This window comes from Xenopus laevis, chromosome 1S, assembly GCF_017654675.1.
Source record: "Xenopus laevis strain J_2021 chromosome 1S, Xenopus_laevis_v10.1, whole genome shotgun sequence".
In the NCBI taxonomy this organism is placed as follows: Eukaryota; Metazoa; Chordata; class Amphibia; order Anura; family Pipidae; genus Xenopus; species Xenopus laevis.
Window position 1 is genome coordinate 84,068,544 of NC_054372.1, and position 17,909 is coordinate 84,086,452.

At 40.4% G+C, this 17,909-nt stretch overlaps 1 protein-coding gene across 2 annotated transcripts in view; it reads right to left on the reverse strand.

Moving 5' to 3' along the window:
- Positions 1-13,979: 13,979 nt before the first annotated feature.
- Positions 13,980-17,909, reverse strand: part of mpnd.S (MPN domain containing S homeolog) — a 36,686-nt gene continuing 32,756 nt past the window's right edge. For both annotated transcript variants that reach the window (XM_041579847.1, XM_018243536.2), the window contains exon 13: positions 13,980-16,462. In XM_041579847.1, coding sequence (XP_041435781.1) covers positions 16,376-16,462 — 87 coding nt within the window. In that variant the 3' untranslated portion in view covers positions 13,980-16,375. The remainder of the gene's footprint in view (positions 16,463-17,909) is intronic.

The following is a 17,909-nucleotide window of genomic DNA, read 5'->3' on the forward strand; positions in this document are numbered from 1 at the left end:
ATATGCAATCAAGCAGTAGAGGGTCTTACATTCACATATGAATTGCATGACTCTGAAATACCTTTTTTGGATGTATCCTTTCGAGCCATATGTGAATGTATTCAAACTACTATGTTCCGTAAACCTATCACCAGAAACACACTATTGCATGCCACAAGCAGTCATCCCCTATCATGTACAGACAGATTTATTGAAAGGGGTTATGAGACTGCAGTCATCAAGGAGGCTTTTGATCGGGCAGTGGGGTTAGATAGGGATAGTCTTCTGGAACCTAAGAAACAGAACATAAATAGAGAGGATAACAGGTACAGCCCGAGTGGTGGGAGGAGAGATAGATCTGTACATAAAGTGAATAGAAGGGCAGGACAGACAGACTCAAAGATAAGGTTTTGTACTACATATTCTAACCAGATGTTAAACGCATTATACAGAAACACTGGGCAGTTTTATTACAAGACCCCCTTCTGGCTGGGATTATAGATGAAACTTCCTCCTTTGTGTTCCGTAAAGGTAAGAATATAGCTTCCTGGGTCTCTATGAGTCTGTATCGATCGACTAACGATACACAGAATAAGACTTGGCTTAAATATAAGGGAACATATAAATGTGGGCGAAGGAGGTGTAAAGCTTGTAATGTAATTAAAGTCTCGAAGGAGTTTACCAGTACAAATACGAAAAGGAAGTATAAGATTTCACAATATTTCAATTGCATGTCTAAAGGGGTAGTTTATTTGGCAACATGCAGGTGTGGGACCCAATACGTTGGCCAGACAACACGTCCTGTTGGTGTTAGGATTTTGGAACACCTTTCAGCTTTAGAAAGGGGATGAGAAATCCGCCCTAGCCAAACATGCCAAATTGACACATACTGTACAGATATGGTACATTTCCAATTTCAAGTGATTGATAAACCACGTGTTGATATTAGGAAGAGATTTATCATTTGAAAACCATAGAGGATTTTGGGGGCATGAATCTGGAATGGGAATTATCATGCTATTTTTGAGTTTTATGTTATGTTATAATATTTTGTATGCTTTATCCCCATTTTTTCTCTTTCTTTTTCCTTTTCTTTCTCTTATTTTTCCCCCCCCTTTGATACATTTTCCCTGGTGTTATGATGTGGGGCCCGTTACTACTAAATTTTCTATTTATTTCACCCCCCTGATGCAATGTATTATAATACAGCCATTGCTTTACAGCAAATTGGGTGTTCATTTAAATTATTGTTCTTTGGTGCCTTGTGGGTTAAATGTTTTTAGGGGTGGGGTTTGTTTGTGATTTAAACCGGTGTGTAGATGGATCTTATGTGCTTTTGAGAAAGTGGCTGGATAGCCACGAAACGCGTTAAGCCTATGGTTCCTATCATGATGTGCCGATTTTAATGTATCAATAAATTTTGGTATTTTTATCAATACTTTTGACTTCATTCCTGTGGTGCTCCGCGTTTCTATATACAAACTCTGCCTGTTCTGACCCTGGCCTGTCTGACCTTGCTTGAACTCCACCAGTACCGACCACTGCCTGTATGACCCTGCTTGAACTCTTATGGATGTTAACCATATGCAGTCGCACACCCTGGCCCTCCAGGAAAAACTGGATCCCTGGTGCTCAGCAACTAGGGTATCGGCATCGACAATACAGAGCAAGAAAGTTCACTGGCACTAAAATAAATTTAAAGCAAGGGTTTCACCCTACCAGCTTTACCTGTGTGCCAGTGAACTTTCTTGCCCTGCTTGAACTCTGCCTGTACCCACCCGGCCTGCCTGACCATGCTTATTGTCTACTCCTTGAACTGTTGCTGCCTTCTGTCCAACCATGTTAACATACATTCCCCTTTGCCAGTTCAGAACATCTACTTGGCTCCTCTCAAGTTTAAGACCTGGCGGCATCTAAAGAGCTGAGGGCTCCTCCCGTTGTCAAAGGCCGCTGCTACACGCAGAAGATTGAGCCGTGACCAGGGAGCCTAACACTTGTTATGAATTTTGGGAGCCATACGTGACGCCCACCCTTACGCATTTCATATCCTCCGCTACTTAGTCATAGGTGTATATGTCAGTATCCCATTCATCACTAAAATGAAGGTAGTCAAAACCTCCTCATGAACAACATATCTTTTTAACTATACTTTTCTAGGGTCCTAGTATTAAAGCTTGTAACCTGTATACATAACCTATATGAAATACATGTAAAAACACATAACATGCATTATAATATTAGTAAAAAATATGAGATATATGAATTTTAGGGCATCAACTATGAAAAGGTGTATTCTTTCCTATCTCTAAGAGATAGCAAAAAATAGGAGGGACTACTTTGATTACCTGAGATTACAGTGGGATGCAGTGTTTTCTTTTAAAATATTTCTTTGAATATCTGCACAAAATTTCAATTAAGCAAAATTGTAAAATTTTTATAGCAATTAATGTTCTAATGCTTTCCTACCAGAGGGATGAGCTTATGTTATTGCCATCAGCAGCGCAAGGCCAGGCACCCTAGGCAACTTGGCCAGTTGCAAGACCAAATAGATGCGTGCAAATATGCGTGTGCACCCAAACAGTCCCACACAGCTGGAGAGAGAGGACTGGATAAGAAGCAGAGATGGTACGTACCTACTCTGCCTACCCCTAGTTCTGGCTCTGACCATCAGTATTGATCAGACATAGTATTATATTGTATTCACAAATAAAAAGTAACAAAACTAAATCAACAAATAAACCAGAAAAATAAAGATTACAAAATAGTATATGTCTACTTCTCTGTGTCTTCATTTCTCCAAGTTACATGTTTTCTCCTTAGAAGAACGTTTATATTTGTGTTCCATATTTAGCCTATTTTTGGGATTCAACCCATCAAGTCTGTTTATACAGCTTAAAGGAGAAGGAAAGGTTAAAACGAAGTAAGCCTTATCAGAAAGGTCCACCGAAATATACCAGTAAACTCTTAAAGTAGTGCTGCTCTGAGTCCTCTGTCAAAAGAAACACTTAATTTCTTTCTTTCTGTTGTGTACATATGGGCTTCTGTATCAGACTTCCAGCCTTCAGCTTAAACCTCCTTGCCCTCAGCGTGAGCATGCTCAGTTTGCTCCTCTTCCCCCCTCCCTTCTCTGCTATAATCTGAGCTCAGAGCTATAAGTGAGCAGGGAGAGACTCAGGCAGGAAGTGATGTCACACCAAGCTAATATTGCAGCTGCTATTCTAAACAAACAGAGCTTCTAGAGCTTTTTACTCAGGTATGGTATAACATTCTACAGAATAAATATAGCATTCTAGCTTGCAATTGTCTATTGGCAATAAAATGCCTCCTTTGCTTTCCTTCTCCTTTAAAGGATTCTGTCATGATTTTTATGTAGTATAGTTTTAAATTCTAAATTACACTGTTTACACTGCAAATAATTCATTCTACAGCGTAAAATTGAATTCCTAACCCAACAAGTGTTTTTTTTTTTTTTAGGTGTAATATTTGTGTGTAGGCAGCCATTTCAGATAATTTTGCCTTGTCGTGTGCTTTCAGAAAGAGCCAGTGCTGTACTATGGCAGGCTTTCAGGCAGGCTATTGTTTCTCCTACTCAATGTAACTGAAGGTGTCGCAGTGGGACATGGATTTTTACTATTGATTGCTGTTATTTTATCTAACAGGGAGCGGTCATCAGGTGACATTCCCATTGTTCTGATGATGGGCTGCTGGGGTGGGATTTGGATGGAATGTCCGCATCAGACACAAAATTTGCACTAGCATTTTAAGGCAGACAAAGTGGCCCCCATCATTTAATGACAAAAGCATTGCTGGCTCTCAGCATTTAATGGCACATTGTGGTGCCAGCTTTTCATGACAGACACCCTCTACCCCACCAAGAACACTGCTCAGTAATTGCTCCGCTAATGACTTGTTACATTAGAAGGTATAAAAAAATCTACACTGTTATTATTATTAAACTTTAAATATTGTTTATAAATATCAGAACAGTTTGATTTAACATGATTTATTTAATATAATGTTTCTTCAGAGTATTCCCTCAATCAGTCAATAATAACAGCATCTTCTGCTTCACTGGCAGTCTCGGCTGCAGATTCCTTAGACAGGTTAGTTCGTGCTTTTGAAAATGGAGAATTCCTATCATACTTACCGTAATTCTCTTTTCCTGGAGTTCCTCCATGGCAGCAACTAATGGGTTAATTCCCCTATCCCGAGAATGGACAGGCTTAACAAGCAATAATTACAATCCTTTAAGAACCCACCCCAGCCTCCTGTGCGTTGTCTTTGTTTAAAGTCCTAAGGGTGGGAGCGCGTGCTGCCATGGAGGAACTCCAGGAAAAGAGAATTACGGTAAGTATGATAGGAATTCTCCATTTTCCTGGGTTCCCCATGGCAGCAACTAATGGGAAATAAAAAGCTATGGGGGGGAATAAACACATAACACCATCTGCATTATAAAAGTTTACTATTGAGTATCTAAACCAAGAACAGTTGAGGCAAAGAGAACAGCATCTTCAGTATTAACTTCCAACTTGTAATATCTCAGGAAGGTTCTGGCTGAACGCCAACTGGCTGTCTTACAGATGATGTCAGTAGGAACCTTCTTCTCTGCTGCCCAGGATGTAGACACTGCCCTCACTGAATGCGCTGTGATACCCACAGGAATTTCCAGCTTCTGCTCAACATAGGCTCTCTTAATTACTGAAACTAGCCATCTGGCTAGTGTAGCTTTTGTAGCCGCATGACCCTTCCTTATGCCGGCTGGAATCACAAAGAGATTGTCTGATTTCCTCCAAACAGCAGATCTATCCAAATATATCTTCAAGCTTCTTACTGGATCTAGAAGGTGGATAGAATCTGATTCATTGCCTTCAATATTTGAAAAAGCTGGTAAAACAACCTCTCTCTTGAGATGAAACTGAGAAACCACCTTAGGAAGTACTGAAGGAAGTGGTCTCAAAATAGCTCTTTCTATATCACAAATTGTGAAGGGAGGATTAGCTGCCAAGGCAAATAGATCTGACACCCTGCTAGCCGAGGCCAGAGCCACAAGGAAAACCGTCTTGAGAGTTACAAAATAGTCCGAGACTTGTTCTAAAGGTTCAAATGGAGCCTTTGCTAGCCCCTGCAACACTAAAGGCAGACTCCAAGGGGCGGACAACTTCCTATTTGGAGGTCTTAACTTTAAAACAGCCTTGAGGAATTGAATTATTAATTCATTCTTAGCCCAATGAGTATTTGTAAGGGCTGTAAGAGCAGAAATCTGCACTTTTAGTGCACTTAAGCTCAACCCTTTTTCAAATCCAGTCTGAAGAAAAGATAATATGCTGGTGACTGATGGGGAAAATGGATCCATAGATTCCTTTGCAGAGAATTGAATAAATTTCTCCCAGATACGATGATACGTAGTATTAGTAGAGGATTTCCTGGATTTTAAGAGCATAGAGACCACAGGCGGAGAAATTCCCTCTTTCAATAGTCTTGACCGTTCAATTTCCACGCCATTAAATTCAGGCTCTGAGGGTCTGGATGCAGAATGGCTCCTTGTCTTAACAGACCTATCTGAACTGGGAGTTTCAGGGGAGGACGCATTGCTAAACTTAGAAGGAGAGGAAACCATGGTCTCCTCGGCCAATATGGAATGATGGCAATAACCTTGACCTTCTCCTGACAAACCTTCTTCAATACTGCCTGTATTAAAGGAATTGGTGGAAAGACATAACCCAACTTGAAATCCCATGGTATCGATAGAGCATCCGAACCCATCGCTCTGTGGTGAGGTTTCCAGGAGTAAAAGTGGGGAACCTTGGCATTCCATGGAGAAGCCATGATGTCCACCCCTGGTTTTCCCAGTTTTGAAGTTATCCAACAAAATACTTCCTGGTCCAGTTCCCACTCGTGACGATCCGCAAATCTTCTGCTGAGCCAATCTGCTTGATAATTCTGAACTCCTGGAAGATAGACTGCTGTCAAACTCCTGACATGAGTCTCTGCCCACTGCATGATCAATGCGGTCTCCTCTAATAACTGTTGACTCCTGGTTCCTCCTTGCTTTCTTACATAGGCTACTGCCGTAGAATTGTCTATCCTCAGTTTCACATCCTTGTCCTGCAGGTGATCTTGGAAGGTCAGAAGAGCATTCCTCGCTGCTCTCAGTTCCAGAATATTGGACGAGCTTTCTATCCTGCCCGAGTTCCATCTGCCTTGTATATTGAATTGTAGATAATGCGCACCCCATCCTACCGTGCTTGCATCCGTGGTCAGCAGGCTCCAAACTGGCTCCTTGATGGGTAAACCTATCTCGAGATTGTCTGTCACGAGCCACCACTCTAACTCTTCCTTGAGTCTCCTTGGAATCCTGATCCTTTGGCTCATCGAGCAACGGTTCCAACACTGTAGGAAGTGAAACTGAATGGCTCTGGTATGCCATCGACCCCATTTCACCATCTGAAAGGTTGATGACAGAAGACCTAAAAGGCGAAGCCACTGCCTTGCTGACAAACACCCCTGTGCAAGGGCTTCCTCCACTGTTAGTTGAATCTTCACTAATTTCTCCTTGGGAAGAGAAACTAGATCTCTCTGCGTGCCAGACAGCCAAGCGTAGCCAGTGGAACCAAGAAGGACCAGCAAACATATCTGACACCTTTAGCGTCCTTTTAAACCCTTCTTTGGCGCCAGAAAACCGGAAAACTGGAAGTGACGTCACTTCCTCCTCCTGGAACGCATAGGAGCGCATTTGGAACGCAAACCGCAATATACTACTCCACTTTACCTCTAATGTCTCCCCCATACTGTCGATTGAAGGTGAGGGGTGGGGGGACCCTCTGACAGGCAGAGCGCCAAGCGGTTACCTTTGCAGAGGCTTCACATGTGTGGAAAAGGGCCAACCATGACCCAGGTGAGAGCAAAGAAAAAAAGCCTATCCAAACCAGCGGACAGAAAAAAAAAAGAAAACGCACAGGAGGCTGGGGTGGGTTCTTAAAGGATTGTAATTATTGCTTGTTAAGCCTGTCCATTCTCGGGATAGGGGAATTAACCCATTAGTTGCTGCCATGGGGAACCCAGGAAAAAGTGTTGTTTGCTTGTTTTCTGTGGACACTTATTTGCTTCTTGCTAAATTGAAGTTTAGTTTTTTTAATTTTAGCAGCAGTAGGTGGTTCCTTGCTAGAGACAGCTGAAGGTTTACTAACAGCAGCAGTGGATAGTTCACTGCTAAAGCCAACTGAAGGTTTACTTACTGCACTAATGGATGGGTCTTTGCTAGTGATGGGCGATTTTGCGACATTTCACTTTGACGAAAAATGTGTGATTTTCCAGCGCAATGGTGAAAAATTTGTGAGCCGGCGTCTAGTTTTTGCGACATTTTTTTTGACACGCCTGAATTTTCGCGGCCATTTTGCGAATTTATTTGCAGATGGCGAATCGCACAAATTCGCAGCAAATTTGGGCCTGCCAAATAAATTCACCTATCACTAGTCATTGCTGGATACAGTTGAAGTAACCCTAACAGCAGCAGAGTATGGCTCTCTGCTAGATGTGGATTCTCCAATAGCTGCAGTCACTCCTTCACTGCTAGGCTCAGCTATGCATTCCCTTCTAGCAGCCAATGGATCTGATCTAGATGAAGAGGAAGTCTGTCAACGACTGGACAAACTTTTGCACTTTTTAGCAGACGAGGGGAAGGCTGCCACTGGGGACACTTTGTCTGGGAGAACAGATTAATTTTGGAAGCAAGAATCGCACATAGTGTATTTCTTACAATGGTTGCTTCCTTGTAGACATTTGGTCCAGGCTGTTGGGCTATAGAATTCTTCACCAAGGAACTTCGTCAATTATTATTTTCCTGTGCAAATAACCTCTCACATATAGCATTGCTATGAGGAATATGACTGTACTAAGGCTGGCCAGTCACAGGATCTTGGATAAGGTATAATTTCTGCCATAATTCATCTATTTTCTCATTCTGAAATGCTGGAAGATCACTGGTTTGGTATTTCCTACATTCTTTGATCGACTATGTATGGAAATCTTGATATTAGAGTCTGCAGTTCCTCTATGGTAGAGGACAATTGTGTGAGATTTTGAAGAACCTGGTCCTCCAAAGGCATTGTCTTTTTCATGTAGTCAAGAGCGTTGCAAAAAAAAATTACAGCTTCAGTGACAAATGATTTCAACCTGGAAGTGTTAATCGGATTCTCTCTCCTTTCATAATTCCTGGTTTCAGAACCAAGCATAATTTCATTTACTGGTAGATGTAGTGCTGTATCATGGTAACTGATGTCAGTTATGCCCTCTGCCCCAGCAATTACTGATGGTTTCACAAATATCATTAGTAGCTCCCTATATAATGTCAGCATTGCTGGATGCACCATGTACCATCGGAGCTTCTTGTTGCAGAAGTACATTAAATGTATTGAATACCGGAAATACAGAGTGTAAAAATAAAATGTATAACTTGTAAATGGGATCTTGTATTGTCTGTAGAATCCTTATCTCTCTTGCAGTGAGATAAACCCCTTTTTCTTCCTCAAGTCTGCTGATGAAATATGATTTAACACCCATGTTTCAAAATGACATGTAATCCTGAAAAGTAGCCACTCTTTTTGCACTCTTTAGGAAATGGTAATACACGTCAGTAATAAAGTTTTCTACATTTACCAAAAGCATTTTTGCTGCATATTCAGCCATCAAATGAACTAAATAACATGCGCAGCCAACAGCATATACTTTTTGTGCAGACATTTGGCTTGCCATTATCCTTAAAAGAACACTGATGTGTTTGTCTTGCATATTAGCAGTATTATCCGCTTAATATGTCACACACATGTTCCAATCCACATGATGTTTTTTTAAGCATAGCATTAACAGCCTAAAATAGATTCTGGGCTTTGTTAGATGCACAAGCTACCATATCCAAAAAGTCTGTTGCCAGGGCTGGATTTTCCTCGTCAGCACCCTGAGGCCACTCGGTCCTAGCGCCCGATGACTACATCTCACGCACGCCCCCATGAGCGGTGAATTCCTGATACGGCTGGGCAGCATGTCGTCCCTAAATTTTTGCTGCCCTAGGCCCAGACATTGTTGGTTTCGGCACAAACCCAGACTTGTCTGTTACTATAAGCCCAGTGTCTGGATGTTCATAAGTAACCAGCACTGGAAAATATTTTTCAAACTCTTAAGAGCTTGTATCTAGTGAGAGGCCAAAATATTTATTCTTACTAGAAATTACACCCCTCACATTGGCTAATGCTTCAGGTGCAATTGTACCTTGAATTATGCATGTTGTTTTTGTGGCTGAACGTGCATATTTTTCAGCAATTATAGAGTCTGGGAATATTTTCTTAAATAACTGACTGACGTTATCACTACTGGCTAACAAAATATTGTGTTCAACCAAAAAACCAGCAACTCTCCCGCTTTTGTTAGTTTCTATAGCTCTAGGGTCAGAGAACTTTGATGTTAATCCTTTGGACTCTGTTACAGCTTTTGCAGAGCTAATATCAGTGGCAAAATGTCTAACTACGTCATTGTAGCCATTGTGGCCTACTGAAAATTCAGCCCTACAAAGCTCACAGAAAGCATATGAAGAGCCCTGTCTTGACTTCTGCAGAAATGTGTGCTCTTTTATCTTTAAACAGACAGAGAGCCTTTTATCTTTTCTTTTTTTTTGGGTGGCCCAGAGTAATCACCCATTTCTGTCAGTAAGTGTTTAGTAGTTACTGTAAAAGCTATCACTGAGGGGTGAAAGAAAAACAATACCAGCCATTATAGTCACTGCTAAATAAACACTAAGTGGAACCATTTAAACTGGAAAATATAACCCCAACCTGGTAAAATATGTTTCTCTCTAATATATCTGGGGTGGGAAAGCCAAGTTAGATATCTATGCTCTATGTCAGTTGTGCTGACAAACTTCTGCATAACATAGTGTTACCGTGTGAAACGCCATATTCAAGGCTAAGAATATATGACATTTTTATTGAGCCTAGGCAGGCTGGGTACTTTAATTTTATTTGGGCACCATGTCTGGCCACAGTTCTATAGTGAACAGCCCAACTAATATTATATATAGGGGCCATCGTTACAAAATGCATATAAAAAAAGTATACTTTGATCCAGGTTCAGGTTATAGCAAACCTGATGCTGATACAAACAGTGTCCTGTTTAAAGCAATGTAAACTTCTGCTGAAAGGAAAGATGGCATGCACCCTTACATAACTACACATTTCCTGCAGGACAGACAACAACACAGACATTTATCATTTTGAAACAACTTTATTTAACATGTTAAACATTCCTGCAACAATAAACTCACCAGACTCTGACAAATTATGTCTTTTTCAAGATGGCCAAAAATGCTCCAAATCAGTCACTGTTTAAAGACATATAAAACCACATTATTTATTTACGAGTTTCTTGTTCTTACAACCATAAAGTACAAAACTGACTACCATGTATACAGAAGATAACTAAAATAATCTACAATCTACTCGCGGTAGCGAGTTATGCTAATATACAGTGAAATCACACAATGAGCTGTACTGTGTAAAGGAAACAATATAGCACCCAATATCCATATGTATAAATACAAATACATATAAATTACAGAAGGAATTATTCATACCCTCGTACTGTACTGTTTAAGGGAATCAATATGGCACTTCTTCCCATATGTATTAATACAAATATACAGAAAATATATTATGGGCATACAATAAGCAATATCAGGGGTAGGCTACCGGCGGCTCTGGAGGCTCATATGACTCTTCATCCTACTTGCTGCGGCTCAGTCTTGCGGCTTTGCCTGTCACGTTATCTATACAGCCCTCACACCTGCTGGCGGCTTTTTGAGTGTGCGACCGCGGTAAACTAACGGTCAGCTTACCGCAGTCGGACACTCAGGAAGCCGCCAGCAGGTGTGACGGCTGTATAGACGTCCCAGGAGTGACAGGCAAGACCGAGCTGCAGCAAGATGATTCATCCTGGTCCTAACCACGGTTGCACACTCAAGACAAGAGAGAAGCCTCCAGAGTCCAGCTGCAGCAGGTTCGAGGGCTATAGACTTGGATGTAATGCATATTTTAATGACGTCTATAGCCCTTGCCTGCTGGCACTTGGCACTCTCTCAGTTTCCCTCCCTGAGAGAGTTCAAAGAAAAGAACCATCACATCATAAATTGTGATTATTTACGCTGTGCAATTATGGCAATGCAAGCTGCATTTGGAAAAAGATTCAGCCAGTTCAGAAAGGGAAAAAAACACTCTGTCCTTCCCTGTCACACCGATGGACATCAACCCATCCCTGCTGAACATATCCGCATTCAGGGGGATAAGTCAGCCCCGATCTTGAAATTGAACTGCCCGACATAGCTGATAAAGACTTATGGGTGTCCAAGTCCAAAAGCCTGACAGCGGATCTCGAAGAAATTGCCCGTCAGAAGGCCACTCTCGCTAAAGAGCACAAATGGAATGGTATTGAAATCCTTCCCAAACCCGATAAACTTGTTTTTGAAACATGGAGTGCCAATTCCCAACACGTATATGAACATGAAAAAGTATGCATTTGGAGTCCTGTCCATCTTTGTCTCAACATACTTATGCAAGGAAGTGTTCTCGAACATGAAGTTCATAAAGTCCAAATATCGCTCCAGCCTCACAAATGAGAGCCTACACTCCAGTGTGAAGATCAAAGTCATATCTTACAGCCCCGACAGAGGGAAGATCATGGAGCTTCAGAAATAGAAGTCATATTAAACAGATGAGAACACTAGCATTTAATAGGGCTATTCAGTGTTTAATTAATTTCAAAGTAGACCTACACTTGCACACTGCACTTCTGTTACTTCTGTTTGTTGTATTCTGTTGTTGTAACAGTTAAAATTAAAAAAAGGTTAAAACTTTTAAAAGTTTATAAGCGGTGTTATGTTTTGCGGCTCCAGACTATTTTTCTTTAGTGGAAGAGGGGGCAAAATGGCTCTTTTGATAGTAAAGGTTGCTGACCCCTAAGCTATACCCTCATACTGTACTGTCTATGGGAAATCAATATGGCACCTCCCTCCTCCCATATGTATAAATACAAATATATATGAACCAGATGAACCAGAACTGGCACTTTATAATCAACACATTTTGGACTGCCCCGTTATTGCTGCTGTAGGGTATAATCTCTGGTTGAAATTGCTCTACCCCCCCCACTCCCACCCCGACCCCCACAACTTTACAAACATAAGATATGTAAAGTCAGCTTGCCCCTATTAAAGCAAAATGCAGTCATATTATATGTGTGTGCCAGTTATTGCCTTGTGGAAATTATTATTAATGTTTGAAGGGGAAGGCAGAACTGTTGCTGCTGCTGAGATAAAATTTAAGATTTCCCCTGCTGTATACTGATTCATGTGTCATGTACTGGACACTCACCCAGCAGCAGGGTTAGCAGAACTGCAGAATAGCTATAGCAGCAGATGAGATGTTGCTGAGCAGCAGAACCCAGAAGCAGAACAGCTTACACCACGCAGCAAGTCGAAGAAAACTCTCAACAGAACCACAGATGTGTGTTCAGGTTCAGCTTCTCCTCTTCTGGAACTTGGAATCATGACATCATAGTCTCTTCTCGCGAGACAATGCGAACTTTCGGAAATCGCAGCAGAAAACAACAGGAAGAGCAAAACATGCGAGGGACAGTTAAGTTGCAGCAGGACATTAATTTCACTTTCTGGGACAGCGGGATGGGCTGTTGAAAGCAGGACTGTCCTGAGAAAAGTGTAACAATTGGGGGGTATACAGAATGTGATAAGAGGAAGCAAAAGTTTTTTCCATGAAACTGATATTGTTGGTTTTGCTGCAAAAAGATAAACTGGATCAATTTTCTTTGGTATCTATTTGGGACCTGGATTGGTTTGCTGAGTAACACCTGGGAGGTGTATTTTGGAAGTCTGATCCCCATGATTGTACCGTGCAGCTTCTCTACATTGCCACCAGCTATGCAGGAATGACCCTCTCTCTCTCCACATTTTCTAAAACAAAGCAGGCTATGATTGGGGTAATACTAGTGCAATTTTGTAGGAACCATATACCATGCACATACTACCTTATATAAAGTTTATTGTGCTAAAATGTTAATGAGTTCTTAGCTGATTTGTGTCCACATCACTTGATCTGTTGTAGTTTTCAATTCCCACTGCATAATATAAGTCGGTAGAGAGGGGGTTGCTGAATTTAATATAAGCAATGAATTTTTACGCCTGAACTACATGGAAATTTAAGGCACAAGAATTCCCATGTAGTCATTGACTGTGTATCATTACATCTTTTCAGTAATGTTTTTAGATAATGGTGGACCCTCCAGACAGAGATTCAAGCTTATGGTACATGTTTGAGGCCCACCTGAGGGATTGCCCATCCTTTAATTGTATTAATATTGGTACAATAGCTATCATCAGGCAAGTTTGAAAATCCTATTGGACAAAGATTACATGTGTGTTGAAATGGTCCTCCGCAGACGGATCTCTGCAGGCCTTTTTTATGATCTGATCTTTGGCTCCTAGGCCAACGTTTGGATCATCATGGTTTGGCCAAGCACATGAGTGGTTGGGCAGAGATCCACTCCTTTTGTGACTTTGCCAAATGAGCTAATCTCAGCATGTAAGGCCAATATCTTCAGTCTCCTACACAATAATGTAATCACTTTATAAAATGCTTCTATATAACAAATGAAGCATGAGAGACTTTCTGCAGTTCACTAAGCAATTTTCCATTTACATTAAAGCTAATATCACAAGGGGCTGTGGACCATTCTCTGTTATATATTGCGTTGGTTATGATTTTGTGCTAAAACCCACTCAGACCCACACAGACCAACTTTGTACAAACCCACATGGGAGCTGTTGAGAGCAGATCTGCTTTTTTACTTTGTGCACAAAGCGTGTGTCACATTAGCCCTATCATCCTTTTGATGTTTTTGTTCTACGTTTCTTTTCACCGTATAAAATGCACACGTAAACCACGAACGGCATGCATCAGTTTTTTATTTTTGCAAATCAAACAATTAAAAAAAATGCAAAAAAAAAACTGATTTGGAACTGTGCATTACAAATAAGATGGTACTCAGCAGAACACTGAATAAATCAAATGAGTTGTTATCTTTTTAAAAAAAACGCACAATAACTAACTAATGGAAAACCATTTACATTAATCTTGTGTGTTTGGACACTTGAATGTTTTATTTTGTATTTCTTATCAACTTCAAACACATTTTCCAGTTTCACTCTATTATCATATGGTCAATATGTAAAGACTGTACCAACATGGGATCTACATAGGGCAAGTTATTAATTAGTTTCAATGCAAATGTTTGCTATATCCCTTTTCCAATATAGTCAGGGCCGTATTTATATATAGGGCACCCCTAGGTCGAGACCACTTGTCGCCCCCCCCTTTTCACGTTCCGCCACCCCCTTCATATGCATCCACAAACTCTTATCTCACTAGGGTCCAGAGCATAGTGATTGGTGCACAGGAGATTTGAAGAGCTATATCCACATGTCCTCAGTGCTTCTGAACCCATTGTGATGTGACTGGGTGAAACGTCGCCTCTAAAATTCTACCGCCCTAGGCCCGGGCCTTTGTGTTCTTTCCACAAATCTGGGCCTGAATATAGTAACCTTAAGATGGCCATAGACGCACAGATTCGATCGTATGAATCCTCGATTCGTACAATTTTCAGATCGTGTGTGGAGTGTCCCGAAATTTACCTTGCCATGCCGATTGGTCTTTCAGACGATCGGAGAGGTTAGAAAATTTTTGTCTGCTGCCGATCATACCTCTGCATGCATTGCAGATTGGACGATTTTCAGTGGGAGACTGTCACCAACTTGGTCGGACATAAACTTTTGTACGATTGCTGTAGGATGAGAACATCGGCTGATCTGTTCTTTTACTGCTTTATTTGGTCTGAATGGTTAGTGGCAGGTTGGGAGATGAGGACGTACGTTCGTTCGTTCGTCCGATATTGAGGTAAAATCTTTGCGTCTATGGCCAGCTTTATGCTTTTAAAATAACTATTGGCACCTATTGCTTATCTTCAGGTTATTTGGCAAAAACCCTCAATACAGACAGCCCACTATCAAGGTCAATGCAATGTGCTAATGAGGAAATTGAGCAAATGAGGTGGAGCATGAAAACTAAAAAGGGAAAAGGGGAGTGACTGGTAAAAATATTAGCCCTGTACTAGCCTTGTAATTAACTACAGAGCCTGTCTGAAAACAGTTAAAATATGGCAGGTAAGGCATAAAAATCAAGTGGATATAGTTCAAGAAATAGCAATCCCAATGGTGTAGTATTCGTTATTTTGCAGGACAGATTTAATCTGTATACAGAGCTACTCACAAAGTTTCCGTGTGATCAGCGCGTTATGTATACATAGAAAAAGTCCTGCGCTTGCTTCTGGATATACCTAAGGGAATAAGCTCATATAGTGCAATATTGCAGCTAAAATTGGAAATAGTGGCTTTAGTCCGCACTTACCCCTCAGTAGCGGATTAAGTGTGCCTCACAAGGTCTTGAAGTTAATCGACGAGTGGATTGTTGCAGCGTCTTCCGTCTTGGGTTTGAGCCGTAGCAGGATGGTGCCAGTTGTTTCTCCTCAGTGCCTGGCTTGTGGAGCGCTTTCAGTTGTGGGAAAGACCTTGTAGGGGATGTCAGCAGCAACAGAAAGCATTGGATTGGATTTACATAGGTTAGATTAGTAGCCCAACGCGTTTTGTATAAAATATATATGTGAGTAGCTCTGTATACAGATTAAATCTGTCCTGCAAAATTAACGATACTACACCATTGGGATTGCTTTGTTTCTTGTAGGTTAAGGAAGGAATCTCTGCCTTACAAACGCACCAACACCCCATTTACTTTTAAACTTTATACAAGGACCAGTGGATCCAGTAATTAGAGGTTCTGCTGAATTGACTAATTAAAAAACAAAGCGCGTCTTCTCCCTCCTCTATTATAGGTCAAGAAATGTCATACATCATATTCTTATCAATGTATGTAATTAAAGTTACAGGCAATTAAATATAGAAAATGTCTTAATATAGCAAATAATAGATCATAAAAAGGTAGAATGCTTGGTTACAATTGCTACAATAATGAGGGAATCCCTCAATATTTTAACCTAGACTTTTTATCAAAAGAAATGTTGAAGGTCCCCTTATACAATTGTAATCAAGTTATTGTATGGTTAAAATATTGTGTATATAAAAACACGTTTTGAATTCTATAAACTGATAGATGTATGATTTATTAAGAGTATATATATATCATGTTTAAGCTTCAACTGTGTGCAAGTTGGATTTCCCTTCCTGTACTGAAAGGATCACATGTATTACAAACTTCAGTGTTGAGGCCTCTTAGCCTACATGTTTGAGAAAGGTGTATACTTGGTCTAGAACTGGCCCAAATCCATGGTCCTTTGGTGTTCGGCTAGACAAGGAACCCTGGAAGAGATTTCAATACAAACAAGCATAAATTAGGGACAAAAACAACAAATTGACTAAATTAATTGCTATGACTGCATGTATGTATACATCAAATGTTTTGAAGGGTGAAAAAATAGGATGGATAACATGACTAAAGGACTTTTATTTAACATGATGTGTCATTCTAGGAATTTGGAGGTGAAGTGCATTCTCCTATGCAAGCTGCAAAAATTTGAACATTTAGACATATGTACAAATATCTTTAATCACCAAGGAAACTATGAGTTTGTAAGTTAAAGTAGAACCTTTTAACAAGATTTTTTTTTTTTTTTGAGCCAAACATTTCTTTGAAATTTTTGCTTGCCTCCCTCCTCTTTCAAATCCTCACATGGCAGTACATACTGTACTCAACCTATTCATACAAGAAGGCAGGACAATCATATTTCCTAATCAGTATAAGACTGTCTACTCACAGCTGATATTCATTTGTCATAGCAGGAAACTATACTAATTATCCTTTTTTAGAACATGGAAGAAGGGGACATTACTGATATTAGGAGTGAAATTTCTATTTTATACCTTGCATGCTAATACAAACTGATGATATATAGTGTACCCCATTTAACATGTAGGCCTGTGAAAATATAAACCTAATGACAAAGCAAGAAGGTGAATGTACATGTTTGTCAGAGATGGTGACTCTCATTCAACAAAACATGTTAACATTAGCCAAGTGCCAAGACAGGCTCTTGCAAGCAACAAGACATGAAACATTTTATTTAAGTATACATACTAGGGATGCACCGAATCAACTATTTTGGATTCGGGCAAACCCCCGAACCCTTCATGAAAGATTTGCCCGAATACCGAACCAAATCCAAATTTGCATATGCAAATTAGGGGTGGGAAGGGGAAACATTTTTTACTTTGTTGTTTTGTGAAAAAAAGTCACGCAATTTCCCTCCCCATCCCTAAATAGCATATGCAATTTGCAATGCAAATTAGGATTAGTCTGAATCCTGCTGAAAAAGGCCGAATCCTGGCCGAATCTCAAATCGAATCCTGGATTCGGTGCATCCCTAATACATACATGCACACACCAAATGTAATGTTAGACAAAACAATTCTAAAATCAGTACCTGCCAAATAAGATTCTATCCTGCTATTAAGCCCTGTTGTAAGCACCTGTCTAAGCTTTTTTAAAACATCTTGATGTGTAGTAGTAACATTTTTTTTGTCCATTTGCAAATGGCTTTGCAACCTTGTAAAATATATAGTGAATAAAGTACCCCCTCTTGTAAAATATAAGGATATTATAAGTTACCGAGGAGTTTCATGACCATATAAAAACACGAGGCCGAAGGCCGAGTGTTTTTATACAGGTCATGGAACTCCGAGGTAACTTCTAATATCCTTATATTTTGCAACTGGGGGTACTTTATTTATTATAATACACAAGTTTTAG